This window comes from Eriocheir sinensis, chromosome 53 (genome assembly GCF_024679095.1).
Source record: "Eriocheir sinensis breed Jianghai 21 chromosome 53, ASM2467909v1, whole genome shotgun sequence".
Classification (NCBI taxonomy): Eukaryota; Metazoa; Arthropoda; class Malacostraca; order Decapoda; family Varunidae; genus Eriocheir; species Eriocheir sinensis.
The window spans coordinates 4,626,185-4,647,990 of NC_066561.1; the positions used below are offsets into that span (position 1 = coordinate 4,626,185).

The 21,806-nt window shown below is 48.7% G+C and overlaps 1 protein-coding gene across 1 annotated transcript; it reads right to left on the reverse strand.

Annotated features, from left to right (window-relative positions):
* Positions 1–1,836: 1,836 nt before the first annotated feature.
* Positions 1,837–13,111, reverse strand: LOC126983226 (uncharacterized). The gene is made up of 2 exons (XM_050835858.1): positions 12,254–13,111; positions 1,837–2,570 (listed from the first exon to the last, which is right to left on the reverse strand). Exons 1-2 carry the CDS (start codon positions 13,109–13,111, stop codon positions 1,926–1,928), a joined length of 1,503 nt encoding a protein of 500 aa, XP_050691815.1. The 3' UTR covers positions 1,837–1,925.
* Positions 13,112–21,806: the final 8,695 nt, after the last annotated feature.

Consider the following 21,806-nt stretch of genomic DNA (forward strand, 5'->3'; position numbering starts at 1 on the left):
GGAATTTTCACTTTCCTCCGTCTCGCGCCATTTTACTTCGTCACCAGAAATACAAAAAAAACAAAAACAATAAGGGAATAAAAACAAAAACAAATAAACGATAATGATAATAAATGATGATGACCACAAAAAACAAACAAACAAACAAGTGTAGCTGAAAATCCATAAATCCAAAACGAAAAGAAAAGAAACTGTCACGCCACAAATAATAATAATAATAATAATAATAATAATAATAATAATAATAATAATAATAATAATAATAATAATAATAGAAGCAAAAACGACGACTAGGCTAGACAAAAGCGAACCCGACAGAAATGTCTCTAAATTCATGCTTCCAAATGGCTTCTATAATACAAGAGCAGCAGGTTGACGGAGAGACAGAATGAAAGATAGATAGAGCAAGGAATAATAGAAGTAATAGACGATGACAGACAAGCATGATATAAGGCGGAGGTTATCAAACTGGGGGTCGCGACCTCTCTCGGGGCAGCAGGGTCGCGAGGTGCTTTTGGGGTCGCAAGATTTTTAGATTGAAAATACAACAGAGAACACAATTTGAATATACACTTCAATCTTTTTTTTTTTTTTTTTTTTTTACAACAAAGGAGACAGCTCAAGGGCACAAAAAAAGGAAACAATAATAAAAAAAAAGCCCGCTACTCGCTGCTCCTACAAAAAAGACTCAAAAGAGGTGGCCGAAAGAGAGGTCAATTTCGGGAGGAGAGGCGTCATGATTTTCCTTTTGTATTTTACCTGTCAATATAAAACGATACAGTGACAGCTTGCCGAGAGTACCTAGAGCCGTAGACTTAGACAAACAACCAACGACACCAAGAGATAGAGAGCAAAGAAGAATAGAAGAAGAGCTCAGCTACACAGTATGACTTGAGACTTGGGGTCGTATTTTAAAACATTTCGTCGCCCAAGAACACATATTTGACAAGGCTTTCGTATGAGTTATGGGCATTTCCAGGGGTAGTTTTATGACCCTGGTGGTAGTGTGAGTCTTCTTCTGTACCATGAAGCTGAAGAAACACTCATTAGAACCCGATTGATCCCCTCTTTGACCTTTAGAAATACTGATGTGAGAAACGAACGTGTCTTTCAATACCAACCCAAAAGTCGTATTTACAAGACACATCGCCACCCAAGAACACATATTTGACAAGGCTTTCGTATGAGTTATGGGCATTTCCAAGGGTAGTTTTATGACCCTGGTGGTAGTGTGAGTCTTCTCCTGTACCGTGAACCTGAAGAAACACTCATTAGAACCCGACTGACCCTCTCTTTGACCTTTAGAAATAGGTGAAGTGAGGAGCGAGAGTGTCTTCTAATACCAACCCAAGAGTTTATCCTGCATCCCCCCCCGGCTGCAATGAATGTACTGACTCCTTGAGGTTCGACTAATCTTTGTGAAGTTACTCTTTCTTAGCTGACATTATAATAAAGACACCGGTCACGTCTTACTAAGGGTCGTATTTTAAAACATTTCGTCGCCCAAGTTCACGTATCTGACAAGGCTTTCGAATGAGTTTAGGGAATTTCCAGGAGTAGTTTTATGACCCTGGCGGTAGTTTGGACCGGTTTGGACCTTCTTCAGTGGCATGAACCTAAAAAAACCCCACCCTCTAGAATCCAATGATCCCCTCTTTGACGTTTAGAAATAGTTGATGTGAGAAGCGACAGTCTTATAATGTCGACCTTAGCGTAAAGGACGGAGTTATATATATATATATATATATATATATATATATATATATATATATATATATATATATATATATATATATAGAGAGAGAGAGAGAGAGAGAGAGAGAGAGAGAGAGAGAGAGAGAGTAGAAGGAATAATGGAGTAGCAGATAAATGTAAGAAAAACAGCCCCTTGAGCCAGCCCGGTGATGAGTGAAGGCCGTGTGTTCTTAGCGCAGATAGGCGTCGAGGATCAGGAGGCAGTACACGACGAGGTCCAGCACTTCCAGGCCCTCCAGGACGGCGTGCCACCAGGGCCTTCCCGACCTCGGGGGCATCGCCTCCTGGGCACTCGGCATTGGCTCCAATGACTCCTCGTCGGGCACCGCCTCGCTAGCCTCGGCACTGGCTGGCGGGTTCCCTTCGTCAGACACAGGCTCAGGCACAGGCTGGTGAAGATCGTAGTAGAGTGCCAGGCACGATGACTCCCCCAAGTCAATTTCTGGCACAGCTGAGTCCTGGGCACTGACCGGTGGCTCCCCTTCGACAGGCTCAGTCTGGTGACGGTCGTGGTAGAGTGCCAGGGACGATGACTCCCCCAAGTCAGCCTCTGGCACTGCTGAGTCCTGGGCACTGGCTGAAGGGTCCTCTGGCACTGTAAGGATCTGGGAACTGGGCTGCGGGACCCACACGTGAGGCTCCGTCGTATGAAGGTCTCTGTACAGTGCCTGAGAAGAAGAATCCCCCAAGTCCACCTCTGGCACTGCCTCGCTGGCCTCGGCACTGGGTGGTGGGTCCCCGCAGCAGGCTTCTGGCACTATGGTGTTCTGGGCACTGGTGGCTGACGGGACCCCTTGGTGCGGCTCTGGCCCAACCTGGTGAAGGGCGCGGTAAACTGCCAGGTTCGATGGATCCCCCAAGTCAGCCTCTGGCACTGCCACGTCCTGGGCACTGGCCGAGGGGTTTCCGCGGTGCACTGCTGGCACTGTATACTCATGAACCGTATATGTTGGTGTCCTCAGGACTGGCTGAGGCACCGCCGCAAAGGCCGAGGCACTGACCTCGTCCGCCTTATCCGCCGGGACAGGGTCGTGCCATCCCTGGCCCTGGCCAAACTCCTGCTGCCCAGGGCTGGCCGGCGCGCCGCAGCCACCCTCGCGGGGGCCGAGGCACGCAGCGACCCCCTGGCCCACAAGCTCCCATTCACCGCCGCCGCGGCTGTGGAGCCACCCGTTACACGCCCACGGCCTGGCGTACCTGGACCGTGTGAAGGACAGGGTGGCAACGCAGTCCTCGTCGCCTGCCAGGCTGAAGAGGAGGAGGGCCGCGTCTCCGGCCACGGCCTCCTCCAGCATTCCCAGCAGGCGGGCGAGGGGCATGGTGGCCGCGTAGACGGCCTCCCCTCTGCGGGAGCATTTAACCCTGATGGCGGTGCTGGGGTCCTCGTGGTGGAGCCCGACCAGGGGCAGGTGCTGCAGTTCCCTGCCCCGGCACACCTGCACCCCCTGGGTGCACACCCACCCCCGGCGGGGGAAGGTGAACCGCACAAGGCGGCGCCTCCTCCGCCCCCAGCAGCGTGACGCGCTGCACGACAAAGAGAGGGCGTCCACGCTGGGGACCCCGGCCCCCAGCGACGCCTCGGCGTGGATCTTCAGGCAGGAAGTCTTGTTGCCCATCGAGTTTGTCTGTATGTGTGTGTACAGAGCTTGGCTGTACTGTGAAATTAAAAACATGGCACGGGGAGGAAAGTGACGTTTACCGCCAAGGGGCTGGTGGGCGCGGGCCTCCTCACCATGCAGCGTCTTCCTTTTCTTCCCTTCCCACCACCCAGTGACACCCGGTCCATTGCATCCCTCCCTGCACTGCCTTTCCTATTTTTCCCTCCCCCTGCCCCTCCCTCGTCACCCCAGCTTGGTCGAGAAGGAAACGAGGGAATTTTCACTTTCCTCCGTCTCGCGCCATTTTACTTGCATGAAAAGGAAGAGGAGAAGGAGGAGAAGGAGTAGGAAAAAGGGGAGGAGGAGGAAGGGGAGAAGGAGGAGGAAACGTAGAACACATGGAAATGGTAAAAATCAACAGGACAGGAAACCGTACATCATCCATCCCACCTTAAAAACACCCAAGCACTAAGAATATAGAGGGAAGCCAAGCAGCGAGGGAGGCCACACACCGCCTTGCATTGCCTCGACCACCTGAAAGAGGATCGACGCTAGGCGGAATTCCAGCAGGCAAACAAAAGCGTCCAGAAAGTCCAGCACCGAGAATGAAGAGAAAAAAATGTGCATCCTAAACCAACCTGAAAAAAGAGAACATACAAAGCTCGGGCAAGCGATTCATGACATCCATAGACCCGGAGGCAAATAAATAGGCGGAGAGGAAGATAAAAAAAACATAGAAAGGAAGGAAAAAAAGAAAGGTATTGGGCTGCGTCATTTAGTCACCAAAAAAGGAAAGCATACAAAGCCCATTAAGCCATTCAATCCATGGACCCAAGAATAGAGAGAGAGAAAGAGGGAATGAACAGGGCGAGGAATGCAGCAAATCAAGCAAAAAATGAAGGAAAGTAAGCAGAAGAAAAAAACACATATACAACCCAATCAGTCGCCAATATGACCCGTAGACCAAATGGCAGAAAGAAAGAGGGAATGAACAGGGCGAGGAATGCAGCAAATCAAGCAAAAAATGAAGGAAAGTAAGCGGAAGAAAAAACACATATACAACCCAATCAGTCGCCAATAAAAATTATGACCCGTAGACCAAATGGCGGAAAGAGAGAAAGAGGAAGAGAAAGAAAGATGTACGGATTTCAGCTTAAGAAGGGAGAGAAATCAAAGGTACAGCTGAAGATTATGTTAAGGGCTAAGAGGTGTCACGAAGTAGAGTAGCTCCTCGCGCAATCTTGAAGTCGAAGTTTAGGACGCAGTCGAACAAAGTCTCTCTGTCTAGGTCTGTACTGCGGGGCGGGGATGACCTCACCACAAAGGTACTCACGGAAACTCACCGACTGAATGCAAACAAGTGTAGCTAAATCCATAAATCCACAAAGAGAGTAAATCGTCACATCAGCAGGAATACCAAAAAAAAAAAAATAAATAAATAAATAAATAAATAAATAAATAAAATAAAATAAAGGCCAAAAAAACAACATAAGCGATGATAAGAGTAATAATTAAAAGCTGATGACCAAAAAAAAACCGATGCCGCTAATTTTTTTAAAATCCACAAAGAAAAAAATGTCGTCACCAGAAATACAAAAAAAAAAAAAACCCAATAAGTGAATAAAAACAAAAACAAATAAACGATAATGATAATAAATGATGATGACCACAAAAAACAAACAAACAAACAAGTGTAGCTGAAAATCCATAAATCCAAAACGAAAAGAGAAGAAACTGTCACGCCACAAATAATAATAATAATAATAATAATAATAATAATAATAATAATAATAATAATAATAATAATAATAATAGAAGCAAAAACGACGACTAGGCTAGACAAAAGCGAACCCGACAGAAATGTCTCTAAATTCATGCTTCCAAATGGCATCGCTTCTATAATACAAGAGCAGCAGGTTGACGGAGAGACAGAATGAAAGATAGATAGAGCAAGGAATAATAGAAGCAATAGACGATGACAGACAAGCATGATATAAGGCGGAGGTTATCAAACTGGGGGTCGCGACCTCTCTCGGGGCAGCAGGGTCGCGAGGTGCTTTTGGGGTCGCAAGATTTTTAGACTGAAAATACAAGAGAACACGATTTGAATTTACACTTCAATCTTTTTTTTTTTTTTTTTTTTTTTACAACAAAGGAGACAACTCAACGGCACAAAAAAAGGAAACAATAATAAAAAAAGCCTACTACTCGCTGCTCCTACAAAAAAGACTCAAAAGAGGTGGCCGAAAGAGAGGTCAATTTCGGGAGGAGAGGCGTCGTGATTTTCCTTTTGTATTTTACCTGTCAATATAAAACGATACAGTGACTGCTTCCCGAGAGTTCCTAGAGCCGTAGACTTAGACAAACAACCAACGACACCAAGAGATAGAGAGCAAAGAAGAATAGAAGAAGAGCTCAGCTACACAGTATGACTTGAGACCTGCAAGGTCGTATTTTAAAACATTTCGTCGCCCAAGAACACATATTTGACAAGGCTTTCGTATGAGTTGTGGGCATTTCCAGGGGTAGTTTTATGACCCTGGTGGTAGTGTGAGTCTTCTTCTGTACCATGAAGCTGAAGAAACACTCATTAGAACCCGATTGATCCCCTCTTTGACCTTTAGAAATACTGATGTGAGAAGCAAACGTGTCTTTCAATACCAACCCAAGAGTCGTATTTACAAGACACATCGCCACCCAAGAACACATATTTGACAAGGCTTTCGTAGGAGTTTTGGGCATTTCCAGGGGTAGTTTTATGACCCTGGTGGTAGTGTGAGTCTTCTTCTGTACCATGAACCTGAAGAAACACTCATTAGAACCCGACTGACCCCCTCTTTGACCTTTAGAAATAGGTGAAGTGAGGAGCGAGAGTGTCTTCTAATACCAACCCAAGAGTTTATCCTGCATCCCCCCCCGGCTGCAATGAATGTACTGACTCCTTGAGGTTCGACTAATCTTTGTGAAGTTACTCTTTCTTAGCTGACATTATAATAAAGACACCGGTCACGTCTTACTAAGGGTCGTATTTTAAAACATTTCGTCGCCCAAGTTCACGTATCTGACAAGGCTTTCGAATGAGTTTAGGGAATTTCCAGGAGTAGTTTTATGACCCTGGCGGTAGTTTGGACCGGTTTGGACCTTCTTCAGTGGCATGAACCTAAAAGAACCCCACCCACTAGATTCCAATGATCCCCTCTTTGACGTTTAGAAATAGTTGATGTGAGAAGCGACAGTCTTATAATGTCGACCTTAGCGTAAAGGACGGATATATATATATATATATATATATATATCTATCTATATATATATATATATATATATATATATATATATATGAAGAGAGAGAGAGAGAGAGAAGGAATAATGGAGTAGCAGACAAATGTAAGAAAAACAGCCCCTTGAGCCAGCCCGGTGATGAGTGAAGGCCGTGTGTTCTTAGCGCAGATAGGCGTCGAGGATCAGGAGGCAGTACACGACGAGGTCCAGCACTTCCAGGCCCTCCAGGACGGCGTGCCACCAGGGCCTTCCCGACCTCGGGGGCATCGCCTCCTGGGCACTCGGCATTGGCTCCAATGACTCCTCGTCGGGCACCGCCTCGCTAGCCTCGGCACTGGCTGGCGGGTTCCCTTCGTCAGACACAGGCTCAGGCACAGGCTGGTGAAGATCGTAGTAGAGTGCCAGGCACGATGACTCCCCCAAGTCAATTTCTGGCACAGCTGAGTCCTGGGCACTGACCGGTGGCTCCCCTTCGACAGGCTCAGTCTGGTGACGGTCGTGGTAGAGTGCCAGGGACGATGACTCCCCCAAGTCAGCCTCTGGCACTGCTGAGTCCTGGGCACTGGCTGAAGGGTCCTCTGGCACTGTAAGGATCTGGGAACTGGGCTGCGGGACCCACACGTGAGGCTCCGTCGTATGAAGGTCTCTGTACAGTGCCTGAGAAGAAGAATCCCCCAAGTCCGCCTCTGGCACTGCCTCGCGGGCCTCGGCACTGGGTGGTGGGTCCCCGCAGCAGGCTTCTGGCACTATGGTGTTCTGGGCACTGGTGGCTGACGGGACCCCTTGGTGCGGCTCTGGCCCAACCTGGTGAAGGGCGCGGTAAACTGCCAGGGTCGATGGATCCCCCAAGTCAGCCGCTGGCACTGCCACGTCCTGGGCACTGGCCGAGGGGTTTCCGCGGTGCACTGCTGGCACTGTATACTCATGAACCGTATATGTTGGTGTCCTCAGGACTGGCTGAGGCACCGCCGCAAAGGCCGAGGCACTGACCTCGTCCGCCTTATCCGCCGGGACAGGGTCGTGCCATCCCTGGCCCTGGCCAAACTCCTGCTGCCCAGGGCTGGCCGGCGCGCCGCAGCCACCCTCGCGGGGGCCGAGGCACGCAGCGACCCCCTGGCCCACAAGCTCCCATTCACCGCCGCCGCGGCTGTGGAGCCACCCGTTACACGCCCACGGCCTGGCGTACCTGGACCGTGTGAAGGACAGGGTGGCAACGCAGTCCTCGTCGCCTGCCAGGCTGAAGAGGAGGAGGGCCGCGTCTCCGGCCACGGCCTCCTCCAGCATTCCCAGCAGGCGGGCGAGGGGCATGGTGGCCGCGTAGACGGCCTCCCCTCTGCGGGAGCATTTAACCCTGATGGCGGTGCTGGGGTCCTCGTGGTGGAGCCCGACCAGGGGCAGGTGCTGCAGCTCCCTGCCCCGGCACACCTGCACCCCCTGGGTGCACACCCACCCCCGGCGGGGGAAGGTGAACCGCGCAAGGCGGCGCCTCCCCCGCCCCCAGCAGCGTGACGCGCTGCACGACAAAGAGAGGGCGTCCACGCTGGGGACCCCGGCCCCCAGCGACGCCTCGGCGTGGATCTTCAGGCAGGAAGTCTTGTTGCCCATCGAGTTTGTCTGTATGTGTGTGTACAGAGCTTGGCTGTACTGTGAAATTAAAAACATGGCACGGGGAGGAAAGTGACGTTTACCGCCAAGGGGGCTGGTGGGCGCGGGGCCTCCTCACCATGCAGCGTCTTCCCTTTTCTTCCCCTTCCCCACCACCCAGTGACACCCGGTCCATTGCATCCCTCCCTGCACTGCATTTCCCTATTTTTTCCCTCCCCCCGCCCCTCCCTCGTCACCCCAGCTTGGTCGAGAAGGAAACGAGGGAATTTTCACTTTCCTCCGTCTCGCGCCATTTTACTTGCATGAAAAGGAAGAGGAGAAGGAGGAGAAGGAGTAGGAAAAATGGGAGGAGGAGGAAGGGGAGAAGGAGGAGGAAACGTAGAACACATGGAAATGGTAAAAATCATCAGGACAGGAAACCGTACATCATCCATCCCACCTTAAAAAACACCCGAGCACTAAGAATACAGAGGGAAGCCAAGCAGCGAGGGAGGCCACACACCGCCTTGCATTGCCTCGACCACCTGAAAGAGGATCGACGCTAGGCGGAATTCCAGCAGGCAAACAAAAGCGTCCAGAAAGTCCAGCACCGAGAATGAAGAGAAAAAAATGTGCATCCTAAACCAACCTGAAAAAAAAGAGAACATACAAAGCTCGGGCAAGCGATTCATGACATCCATAGACCCGGAGGCAAATAAATAGGTGGAGAGGAAGATAAAAAAAACATAGAAAGGAAGGAAAAAAAGAAAGGTATTGGGCTGCGTCATTTAGTCACCAAAAAAGGAAAGCATACAAAGCCCATTAAGCCATTCAATCCATGGACCCAAGAATAGAGAGAGAGAAAGAGGGAATGAACAGGGCGAGGAATGCAGCAAATCAAGCAAAAAATGAAGGAAAGTAAGCAAAAGAAGAAAAAAACACATATACAACCCAATCAGTCGCCAATATGACCCGTAGACCAAATGGCAGAAAGAAAGAGGGAATGCAGCAAATCAAGCAAAAAATGAAGGAAAGTAAGCAGAAGAAAAAAACACATATACAACCCAATCAGTCGCCAATATGACCCGTAGACCAAATGGCGGAAAGAGAAAGAGGAAGAGAAAGAAAGATGTACGGATTTCAGCTTAAGGAGGGAGAGAAATCAAAGGTACAGCTGAAGATTATGTTAAGAGCTAAGAGGTGTCATGAAGTAGAGTAGCTCCTCGCGCAATCTTGAAGTCGAAGTTTAGGACGCAGTCGAACAAAGTCTCTCTGTCTAGGTCTGTACTGCGGGGCGGGGATGACCTCACCACAAAGGTACTCACGGAAACTCACCGACTGAATGCAAACAAGTGTAGCTAAATCCATAAATCCACAAAGAGAGTAAATCGTCACATCAGCAGGAAACCCCCCCCCCCCAAAAAAAAAAAAAATAAATAAAGGCCAAAAAAACAACATAAGCGATGATAAGAGTAATAATTAAAAGCTGATGACCAAAAAAAAAACGATGCCGCTAATTTTTTTTTAAATCCACAAAGAAAAAATTTCGTCACCAGAAATACAAAAAAAAACAATAAGGGAATAAAAACAAAAACAAATAAACGATAATGATAATAAATGATGATGACCACAAAAAACAAACAAACAAACAAGTGTAGCTGAAAATCCATAAATCCAAAACGAAAAGAAAAGAAACTGTCACGCCACAAATAATAATAATAATAATAATAATAATAATAATAATAATAATAATAATAATAATAATAATAATAATAGAAGCAAAAACGACGACTAGGCTAGACAAAAGCGAACCCGACAGAAATGTCTCTAAATTCATGCTTCCAAATGGCATCGCTTCTATAATACAAGAGCAGCAGGTTGACGGAGAGACAGAATGAAAGATAGATAGAGCAAGGAATAATAGAAGCAATAGACGATGACAGACAAGCATGATATAAGGCGGAGGTTATCAAACTGGGGGTCGCGACCTCTCTCGGGGCAGCAGGGTCGCGAGGTGCTTTTGGGGTCGCAAGATTTTTAGACTGAAAATACAAGAGAACACGATTTGAATTTACACTTCAATCTTTTTTTTTTTTTTTTACAACAAAGGAGACAGCTCAAGGGCACAAAAAAAGGAAACAATAATAAAAAAAGCCTGCTACTCGCTGCTCCTACAAAAAAGACTCAAAAGAGGTGGCCGAAAGAGAGGTCAATTTCGGGAGGAGAGGCGTCATGATTTTCCTTTTGTATTTTACCTGTCAATATAAAACGATACAGTGACAGCTTGCCGAGAGTACCTAGAGCCGTAGACTTAGACAAACAACCAACGACACCAAGAGATAGAGAGCAAAGAAGAATAGAAGAAGAGCTCAGCTACACAGTATGACTTGAGACTTGCAAGGTCGTATTTTAAAACATTTCGTCGCCCAAGAACACATATTTGACAAGGCTTTCGTATGAGTTATGGGCATTTCCAGGGGTAGTTTTATGACCCTGGTGGTAGTGTGAGTCTTCTTCTGTACCATGAAGCTGAAGAAACACTCATTAGAACCCGACTGACCCCCTCTTTGACCTTTAGAAATACTGATGTGAGAAGCGAACGTGTCTTTCAATACCAACCCAATTACAAGACATATCGCCACCCAAGAACACATATTTGACAAGGCTTTCGTAGGAGTTGTGGGCATTTCCAGGGGTAGTTTTATGACCCTGGTGGTAGTGTGAGTCTTCTTCTGTACCATGAACCTGAAGAAACACTCATTAGAACCCGACTGACCCCCTCTTTGACCTTTAGAAATAGGTGAAGTGAGAAGCGAGAGTGTCTTCTAATACCAACCCAAGAGTTTATCCTGCATCCCCCCCCGGCTGCAATGAATGTACTGACTCCTTGAGGTTCGACTAATCTTTGTGAAGTTACTCTTTCTTAGCTGACATTATAATAAAGACACCGGTCACGTCTTACTAAGGGTCGTATTTTAAAACATTTCGTCGCCCAAGTTCACGTATCTGACAAGGCTTTCGAATGAGTTTAGGGAATTTCAGGAGTAGTTGTATGATCCTGGCGGTAGTTTGGACCGGTTTGGACCTTCTTCAGTGGCATGAACCTAAAAAAACCCCACCCACTAGATTCCAATGATCCCCTCTTTGACGTTTAGAAATAGTTGATGTGAGAAGCGACAGTCTTATAATGTCGACCTTAGCGTAAAGGACGGAGTTTTATATATATATATATATATATATATATATATATATATATATATATATATATATATATATATATATATAGAGAGAGAGAGAGAGAGAGAGAGAGTAGAAGGAATAATGGAGTAGCAGATAAATGTAAGAAAAACAGCCCCTTGAGCCAGCCCGGTGATGAGTGAAGGCCGTGTGTTCTTAGCGCAGATAGGCGTCGAGGATCAGGAGGCAGTACACGACGAGGTCCAGCACTTCCAGGCCCTCCAGGACGGCGTGCCACCAGGCCTTCCCGACCTCGGGGGCATCGCCTCCTGGGCACTCGGCATTGGCTCCAATGACTCCTCGTCGGGCACCGCCTCGCTAGCCTCGGCACTGGCTGGCGGGTTCCCTTCGTCAGACACAGGCTCAGGCACAGGCTGGTGAAGATCGTAGTAGAGTGCCAGGCACGATGACTCCCCCAAGTCAATTTCTGGCACAGCTGAGTCCTGGGCACTGACCGGTGGCTCCCCTTCGACAGGCTCAGTCTGGTGACGGTCGTGGTAGAGTGCCAGGGACGATGAATCCCCCAAGTCAGCCTCTGGCACTGCTGAGTCCTGGGCACTGGCTGAAGGGTCCTCTGGCACTGTAAGGATCTGGGAACTGGGCTGCGGGACCCACACGTGAGGCTCCGTCGTATGAAGGTCTCTGTACAGTGCCTGAGAAGAGGAATCCCCCAAGTCCGCCTCTGGCACTGCCTCGCGGGCCTCGGCACTGGGTGGTGGGTCCCCGCAGCAGGCTTCTGGCACTGTGGTGTTCTGGGCACTGGTGGCTGACGGGACCCCTTGGTGCGGCTCTGGCCCAACCTGGTGAAGGGCGCGGTAAACTGCCAGGGTCGATGGATCCCCCAAGTCAGCCTCTGGCACTGCCACGTCCTGGGCACTGGCCGAGGGGTCGCCGCGGTGCACTGCTGGCACTGTATACTCATGAACCGTATATGTTGGTGTCCTCAGGACTGGCTGAGGCACCGCCGCAAAGGCCGAGGCACTGACCTCGTCCGCCTTATCCGCCGGGACAGGGTCGTGCCATCCCTGGCCCTGGCCAAACTCCTGCTGCCCAGGGCTGGCCGGCGCGCCGCAGCCACCCTCGCGGGGGCCGAGGCACGCAGCGACCCCCTGGCCCACAAGCTCCCATTCACCGCCGCCGCGGCTGTGGAGCCACCCGTTACACGCCCACGGCCTGGCGTACCTGGACCGTGTGAAGGACAGGGTGGCAACGCAGTCCTCGTCGCCTGCCAGGCTGAAGAGGAGGAGGGCCGCGTCTCCGGCCACGGCCTCCTCCAGCATTCCCAGCAGGCGGGCGAGGGGCATGGTGGCCGCGTAGACGGCCTCCCCTCGGCGGGAGCATTTAACCCTGATGGCGGTGCTGGGGTCCTCGTGGTGGAGCCCGACCAGGGGCAGGTGCTGCAGCTCCCTGCCCCGGCACACCTGCACCCCCTGGGTGCACACCCACCCCCGGCGGGGGAAGGTGAACCGCGCAAGGCGGCGCCTCCCCCGCCCCCAGCAGCGTGACGCGCTGCACGACAAAGAGAGGGCGTCCACGCTGGGGACCCCGGCCCCCAGCGACGCCTCGGCGTGGATCTTCAGGCAGGAAGTCTTGTTGCCCATCGAGTTTGTCTGTATGTGTGTGTACAGAGCTTGGCTGTACTGTGAAATTAAAAACATGGCACGGGGAGGAAAGTGACGTTTACCGCCAAGGGGGCTGGTGGGCGCGGGGCCTCCTCACCATGCAGCGTCTTCCCTTTTCTTCCCCTTCCCCACCACCCAGTGACACCCGGTCCATTGCATCCCTCCCTGCACTGCATTTCCCTATTTTTTCCCTCCCCCCGCCCCTCCCTCGTCACCCCAGTCTGGTCGAGGAGGAAACGAGGGAATTTTCACTTTCCTCCGTCTCGCGCCATTTTACTTGCATGAAAAGAAAGAGTAGGAGGAGGAGGAGGAGAAGGAGTAGGAAAAAGGGGAGGAGGAGGAAGGGGAGAAGGAGGAGGAAACGTTGAACACATGGAAATGGTAAAAATCATCAGGACAGGAAACCGTACATCATCCGTCCCACCTTAAAAAACACCCGAGCACTAAGAATACAGAGGGAAGCCAAGCAGCGAGGGAGGCCACACACCGCCTTGCATTGCCTCGACCACCAGAAAGAGGATCGACGCTAGGCGGAATTCCAGCAGGCAAACAAAAGCGTCCAGAAAGTCCAGCACCGAGAATGAAGAGAAAAAAATGTGCATCCTAAACCAACCTGAAAAAAGAGAACATACAAAGCTCGGGCAAGCGATCCATGACATCCATAGACCCGGAGGCAAATAAATAGGCGGAGAGGAAGATAAAAAAAACATAGAAAGGAAGGAAAAAAAGAAAGGTATTGGGTTGCGTCATTTAGTCACCAAAAAAGGAAAGCATACAAAGCCCATTAAGCCATTCAATCCATGGACCCAAGAATAGAGAGAGAGAAAGAGGGAAGGAACAGGGCGAGGAATGCAGCAAATCAAGCAAAAAATGAAGGAAAATAAGCAGAAGAAAAAACACATATACAACCCAATCAGTCGCCAATATGACCCGCAGACCAAATGGCGGAAAGAGAGAAAGAGGAAGAGAAAGAAAGATGTACGGATTTCAGCTTAAGGAGGGAGAGAAATCAAAGGTACAGCTGAAGATTATGTTAAGAGCTAAGAGGTGTCACGAAGTAGAGGAGCTCCTCGCGCAATCTTGAAGTCGAAGTTTAGGACGCAGTCGAACAAAGTCTCTCTGTCTAGGTCTGTACTGCGGGGCGGGGATGACCTCACCACAAAGGTACTCACGGAAACTCACCGACTGAATGCAAACAAGTGTAGCTAAATCCATAAATCCACAAAGAGAGTAAATCGTCACATCAGCAGGAATACCAAAAAAAAAAAAAAAAAAATAATAATAAATAAATAAATAAATAAAATAAAGGACAAAAAAACAACATAAGCGATGATAAGAGTAATAATTAAAAGCTGATGACCGAAAAAAAACGATGCCGCTAATTTTTTTTTTAAATCCACAAAGAAAAAATTTCGTCACACCAGAAATACCAAAAAAAAACAATAAGGGAATAAAAAACAAAACAAATAAACGATAATGATAATAAATGATGATGACCACAAAAAACAAACAAACAAACGAGTGTAGCTGAAAATCCATAAATCCAAAACGAAAAGAAAAGAAACTGTCACGCCACAAATAATAATAATAATAATAATAATAATAATAATAATAATAATAATAATAATAATAATAATAATAATAGAAGCAAAAACGACGACTAGGCTAGACAAAAGCGAACCCGACAGAAATGTCTCTAAATTCATGCTTCCAAATGGCATCGCTTCTATAATACAAGAGCAGCAGGTTGACGGAGAGACAGAATGAAAGATAGATAGAGCAAGGAATAATAGAAGCAATAGACGATGACAGACAAGCATGATATAAGGCGGAGGTTATCAAACTGGGGGTCGCGACCTCTCTCGGGGCAGCAGGGTCGCGAGGTGCTTTTGGGGTCGCAAGATTTTTAGACTGAAAATACAACAGAGAACACGATTTGAATTTACACTTCAATCTTTTTTTTTTTTTTTACAACAAAGGAGACAGCTCAAGGGCACAAAAAAAGGAAACAATAATAAAAAAAGCCTGCTACTCGCTGCTCCTACAAAAAAGACTCAAAAGAGGTGGCCGAAAGAGAGGTCAATTTCGGGAGGAGAGGCGTCGTGATTTTCCTTTTGTATTTTACCTGTCAATATAAAACGATACAGTGACAGCTTGCCGAGAGTACCTAGAGCCGTAGACTTAGACAAACAACCAACGACACCAAGAGATAGAGAGCAAAGAAGAATAGAAGAAGAGCTCAGCTACACAGTATGACTTGAGACTTGGGGTCGTATTTTAAAACATTTCGTCGCCCAAGAACACATATTTGACAAGGCTTTCGTATGAGTTATGGGCATTTCCAGGGGTAGTTTTATGACCCTGGTGGTAGTGTGAGTCTTCTTCTGTACCATGAAGCTGAAGAAACACTCATTAGAACCCGACTGACCCCCTCTTTGACCTTTAGAAATACTGATGTGAGAAACGAACGTGTCTTTCAATAGAACACATAGGAGTTGTGGGCATTTCCAGGGGTAGTTTTATGACCCTGGTGGTAGTGTGAGTCTTCTTCTGTACCATGAAGCTGAAGAAACATTCATTAGAACCCGATTGATCCCCTCTTTGACCTTTAGAAATACTGATGTGAGAAGCAAACGTGTCTTTCAATACCAACCCAAGAGTCGTATTTACAAGACATATCGCCACGCAAGAACACATATTTGACAAGGCTTTCGTATGAGTTTTGGGCATTTCCAGGGGTAGTTTTATGACCCTGGTGGTAGTGTGAGTCTTCTCCTGTACCGTGAACCTGAAGAAACACTCATTAGAACCCGACTGACCCCCTCTTTGACCTTTAGAAATAGGTGAAGTGAGGAGCGAGAGTGTCTTCTAATACCAACCCAAGAGTTTATCCTGCATCCCCCCCCGGCTGCAATGAATGTACTGACTCCTTGAGGTTCGACTAATCTTTGTGAAGTTACTCTTTCTTAGCTGACATTATAATAAAGACACCGGTCACGTCTTACTAAGGGTCGTATTTTAAAACATTTCGTCGCCCAAGTTCACGTATCTGACAAGGCTTTCGAATGAGTTTAGGGCATTTCCAGGAGTAGTTTTATGACCCTGGTGGTAGTTTGGACCGGTTTGGACCTTCTTCAGTGGCATGAACCTAAAAGAACCCCACCCACTAGATTCCAATGATCCCCTCTTTGACGTTTAGAAATAGTTGATGTGAGAAGCGACGGTCTTATAATGTCGACCTTAGCGTAAAGGACGGAGTTATATATATATATATATATATATATATATATATATATATATATATATATATATATATATATATACAGAGAGAGAGAGAGAGAGAGAGAGAGAGAGAGTAGAAGGAATAATGGAGTAGCAGATAAATGTAAGAAAAACAGCCCCTTGAGCCAGCCCGGTGATGAGTGAAGGCCGTGTGTTCTTAGCGCAGATAGGCGTCGAGGATCAGGAGGCAGTACACGACGAGGTCCAGCACTTCCAGGCCCTCCAGGACGGCGTGCCACCAGGGCCTTCCCGACCTCGGGGGCATCGCCTCCTGGGCACTCGGCATTGGCTCCAATGACTCCTCGTCGGGCACCGCCTCGCTAGCCTCGGCACTGGCTGGCGGGTTCCCTTCGTCAGACACAGGCTCAGGCACAGGCTGGTGAAGATCGTAGTAGAGTGCCAGGCACGATGACTCCCCCAAGTCAATTTCTGGCACAGCTGAGTCCTGGGCACTGACCGGTGGCTCCCCTTCGACAGGCTCAGTCTGGTGACGGTCGTGGTAGAGTGCCAGGGACGATGACTCCCCCAAGTCAGCCTCTGGCACTGCTGAGTCCTGGGCACTGGCTGAAGGGTCCTCTGGCACTGTAAGGATCTGGGAACTGGGCTGCGGGACCCACACGTGAGGCTCCGTCGTATGAAGGTCTCTGTACAGTGCCTGAGAAGAAGAATCCCCCAAGTCCGCCTCTGGCACTGCCTCGCGGGCCTCGGCACTGGGTGGTGGGTCCCCGCAGCAGGCTTCTGGCACTATGGTGTTCTGGGCACTGGTGGCTGACGGGACCCCTTGGTGCGGCTCTGGCCCAACCTGGTGAAGGGCGCGGTAAACTGCCAGGGTCGATGGATCCCCCAAGTCAGCCGCTGGCACTGCCACGTCCTGGGCACTGGCCGAGGGGTTTCCGCGGTGCACTGCTGGCACTGTATACTCATGAACCGTATATGTTGGTGTCCTCAGGACTGGCTGAGGCACCGCCGCAAAGGCCGAGGCACTGACCTCGTCCGCCTTATCCGCCGGGACAGGGTCGTGCCATCCCTGGCCCTGGCCAAACTCCTGCTGCCCAGGGCTGGCCGGCGCCGCAGCCACCCTCGCGGGGCCGAGGCACGCAGCGACCCCTGGCCCAAGCTCCCATTCACCGCCGCCGCGGCTGTGGAGCCACCCGTTACACGCCCACGGCCTGGCGTACCTGGACCGTGTGAAGGACAGGGTGGCAACGCAGTCCTCGTCGCCTGCCAGGCTGAAGAGGAGGAGGGCCGCGTCTCCGGCCACGGCCTCCTCCAGCATTCCCAGCAGGCGGGCGAGGGGCATGGTGGCCGCGTAGACGGCCTCCCCTCGGCGGGAGCATTTAACCCTGATGGCGGTGCTGGGGTCCTCGTGGTGGAGCCCGACCAGGGGCAGGTGCTGCAGCTCCCTGCCCCGGCACACCTGCACCCCCTGGGTGCACACCCACCCCCGGCGGGGGAAGGTGAACCGCGCAAGGCGGCGCCTCCCCCGCCCCCAGCAGCGTGACGCGCTGCACGACAAAGAGAGGGCGTCCACGCTGGGGACCCCGGCCCCCAGCGACGCCTCGGCGTGGATCTTCAGGCAGGAAGTCTTGTTGCCCATCGAGTTTGTCTGTATGTGTGTGTACAGAGCTTGGCTGTACTGTGAAATTAAAAACATGGCACGGGGAGGAAAGTGACGTTTACCGCCAAGGGGGCTGGTGGGCGCGGGGCCTCCTCACCATGCAGCGTCTTCCCTTTTCTTCCCCTTCCCCACCACCCAGTGACACCCGGTCCATTGCATCCCTCCCTGCACTGCATTTCCCTATTTTTTCCCTCCCCCCGCCCCTCCCTCGTCACCCCAGCCTGGTCGAGAAGGAAACGAGGGAATTTTCACTTTCCTCCGTCTCGCGCCATTTTACTTGCATGAAAAGGAAGAGGAGAAGGAGGAGAAGGAGTAGGAAAAATGGGAGGAGGAGGAAGGGGAGAAGGAGGAGGAAACGTAGAACACATGGAAATGGTAAAAATCAACAGGACAGGAAACCGTACATCATCCATCCCACCTTAAAAAACACCCGAGCACTAAGAATACAGAGGGAAGCCAAGCAGCGAGGGAGGCCACACACCGCCTTGCATTGCCTCGACCACCAGAAAGAGGATCGACGCTAGGCGGAATGCCAGCAGGCAAACAAAAGAGTTCAGGAAGTCCAGCACCGAGAATGAAGAGAAAAAAATGTGCATCCTAAACCAACCTGAAAAAAGAGAACATACAAAGCTCGGGCAAGCGATTCATGACATCCATAGACCCGGAGGCAAATAAATAGGCGGAGAGGAAGAGAAAAAACAGCGAAAGGAAGGAAAAAAAGAAAGGTATTGGGCTGCGTCATTTAGTCACCAAAAAAGGAAAGCATATAAAGCCCATTAAGCCATTCAATCCATGGACCCAAGAATAGAGAGAGAGAAAGAGGGAATGAACAGGGCAAGGAATGCAGCAAATCAAGCAAAAAATGAAGGAAAGTAAGCAGAAGAAAAAAACACATATACAACCCAATCAGTCGCCAATATGACCCGTAGACCAAATGGCGGAAAGAAAGAGGAAGAGAGAGAAAGATGTACGGATTTCAGCTTAAGGAAGGAGAGAAATCAAAGGTACAGCTGAAGATTATGTTAAGGGCTAAGAGGTGTCACGAAGTAGAGTAGCTCCTCGCGCAATCTTGAAGTCGAAGTTTAGGACGCAGTCGAACAAAGTCTCTCTGTCTAGGTCTGTACTGCGGGGCGGGGATGACCTCACCACAAAGGTACTCACGGAAACTCACCGACTGAATGCAAACAAGTGTAGCTAAATCCATAAATCCACAAAGAGAGTAAATCGTCACATCAGCAGGAATACCAGAAAAAAAAATAATAATTATAAATAAATAAATAAATAAAATAAAGGACAAAAAAACAACATAAGCGATGATAAGAGTAATAATTAAAAGCTGATGACCAAAAAAAAAAAAAAAAACGATGCAGCTAAAATTTCATAAATCTACAAAGCAAAAATATCGTCACACCAGAAATACAAAAAACAAAAACAATAAGGGAATAAAAAACAAAACAAATAAACGATAATGATAATAAATGATGATGACCACAAAAAACAAACAAACAAACGAGTGTAGCTGAAAATCCATAAATCCAAAACAAAAAGAAAAGAAACTGTCACGCCACAAATAATAATAATAATAATAATAATAATAATAATAATAATAATAATAATAGAAGCAAAAACGACGACTAGGCTAGACAAAAGCGAACCCGACAGAAATGTGTCTCTAAATTCATGCTTCCAAATGGCATCGCTTCCCCTGAATAGAAAAAAAAAAAAGAGAAAAAAAAATGTGAGAAAAAAAATGAGAGCAAAACACGGGTGGAGGAGAGGAGAGGAGAGGAGAGGAGAGTGGAGGAAAGGAGGGAGAGAGAATGGTAGGCTAGGGGGGTGGTTGGGCTGGATTGGGCTAGGAGAATAGGCTTGGGTCGGCGGGTTGGGTTGGGCGGGTTATCCTGGGGTAGAGAGAGACACAGGGAGAAAGATTTTATGAGGCTGACGTTGAAAGTGCAAAGGCTCAGGGGGTTTACTGGAGCCTTCAAGGGGGGGAGGGAGGGAGAGAGGTATTGCAGCAAGGGAGGGCAAGGGAAAATAGCGTCAGCAAAATAGGCGAGGGGAAGGAAAAGGGAGAGAGAAGGGAGGGTTGTCATAGTGAAATTTTGAAGGGAAGTAGACAGTGGAAAGGGGGTGGACAGAGAGAGAGAGAGAGAGAGAGAGAGAGAGAGAGAGAGAGAGAGAGAGAGAGAGAGAGAGAGAGAGAGAGAGAGAGAGAGAGAGAGAGAGAGAGAGAGAGAGAGAGAGAGAGAGAGAGAGAGAGAGAGAGAGAGAGAGAGAGAGAGAGTAGTACTTGAATGGGAGAAAGAGAAAGAGAGAAGGGTCGCACAGGACAGACAGACACAAAGAGAGAGAGAGAGAGAGAGAGAGAGAGAGAGAGAGAGAGAGAGAGAGAGAGAATCAATGTTTGGCTTGTGTTTTGGGCTACTCGTTCCAGTCTCTCTCTCTCTCTCTCTCTCTCTCTCTCTCTCTCTCTCTCTCTGGCTGTCCCTCCCTCCCTCTCCTTCCCTCCCTTTCTCTCCCTGGGGCGGTGAGTCAGAGAGGATCCAAGGTAATATTGATGAGGTGCCACCCCCCTCTTCCCCTCCCCCCCTTAGCACAGTGCCACGCCTCCGATGCGACACAGTGCCACCGACGAAGTTTAAAAGTTAGTGCGTCGCTTGAGCAGAGGGTTGGTCCTTTGTTTCCCTTCCCGCCTGTCACCGCCGCGGCCTACAAGTTCGCTACCCCCTCACTCCCCCGCCTCCTTTCCCGCCAAGCGTCCCCGTTGCTAAGCGCGCACTGTTTTTGTTTATGCTGATGCTGCCGATGATGCTTTGTTTTGGTTTGGTGGTGTTCCGCTGGGAGGGTGATTTGGGTGAGGTTTTGTATTTGTTATTGTGTTTGTGTTTGTGTATGTGAGATGTGTTTAAGTTTCGATTGATGGTGTTTTCTTTGTATGTGTTTGCGTTGGTATGCGGGTGAATTATGTTTATTTGACGTTCCTATTGGCGATATTTTCTTTTTTACGTGTGGGTTTATGTGTTTATGGGTGTGAATTATGTTTGTGAGAGTTCCAATTGATGTCATTTTTCCTTTGTGTGTGTGTGTGTGTGTGTGTGTGTGTGTGTGTGTGTGTGTGTGTGTGTGTGTGTGTGTGTGAAATGTATTAAAGTTCCGATTGACACTCATTTTAACGTTTCAAGACTTACATAACAAAGGATAGAGGAGGTACAGTACTTGCTATCCTAACCTTTCCCTCTTCTCTTTCCTCCAAGCGAGATATGTGTGTGAAGTGTGGTACTGGACCGATTGACACTCCTTTTAACGTTTCAAGACCTACATAACAAAGGATAGAGGAGGTACAGTACTTGCTATCCTAACCTTTCCCTCTTCTCTTTCCTCCAAGCGAAATATGTGTGCGAAGTGTGGTACTGGACCGATTGACACTCCTTTTGACATTTCAAGACTTGCATAACAAAGGAAAACGGAGGTAGGCCTACTTGCTATCCTAACCTTTCCCTCTTCTCTTTCCTCCAAGCGAGAAATGTGTGTGAAGTGTGGTACTGTGTTCCGATTGATACTCCTTTTGGCGTTTCAAGACTTACATAACAAAGGAAAACGGAGGTAGGCCTACTTGCTATCCTAACCTTAATTCCCTCCCTCCTTTTTTCGTCCAAGCGAAAAATGTATGTGAAATGTGTGTCAAATGTATTAAAGGTCCGATTGACAGTCATTTTAAGGTTTCAGACTTACATAACAAAGGGAAACGGAGGTAGGCCTACTTGCTTTCCTAACCTTAATTCTCCCCCCCCCCCTTTTTTTCGTCCAACAGAGAAATGTATGTGAAAT

Excerpts from the sequence above, each read along its gene's own strand:
- LOC126983226 (XM_050835858.1), bottom strand. The coding sequence starts at position 13,111 with ATGTTTTTAATTTCACAGTACAGCCAAGCTCTGTACACACACATACAG. Across the intron at positions 2,571-12,253 it reads TTTACCGCGCCCTTCACCAG|GTTGGGCCAGAGCCGCACCA; the intron begins GTTGGGCCAGAG and ends GCCCTTCACCAG.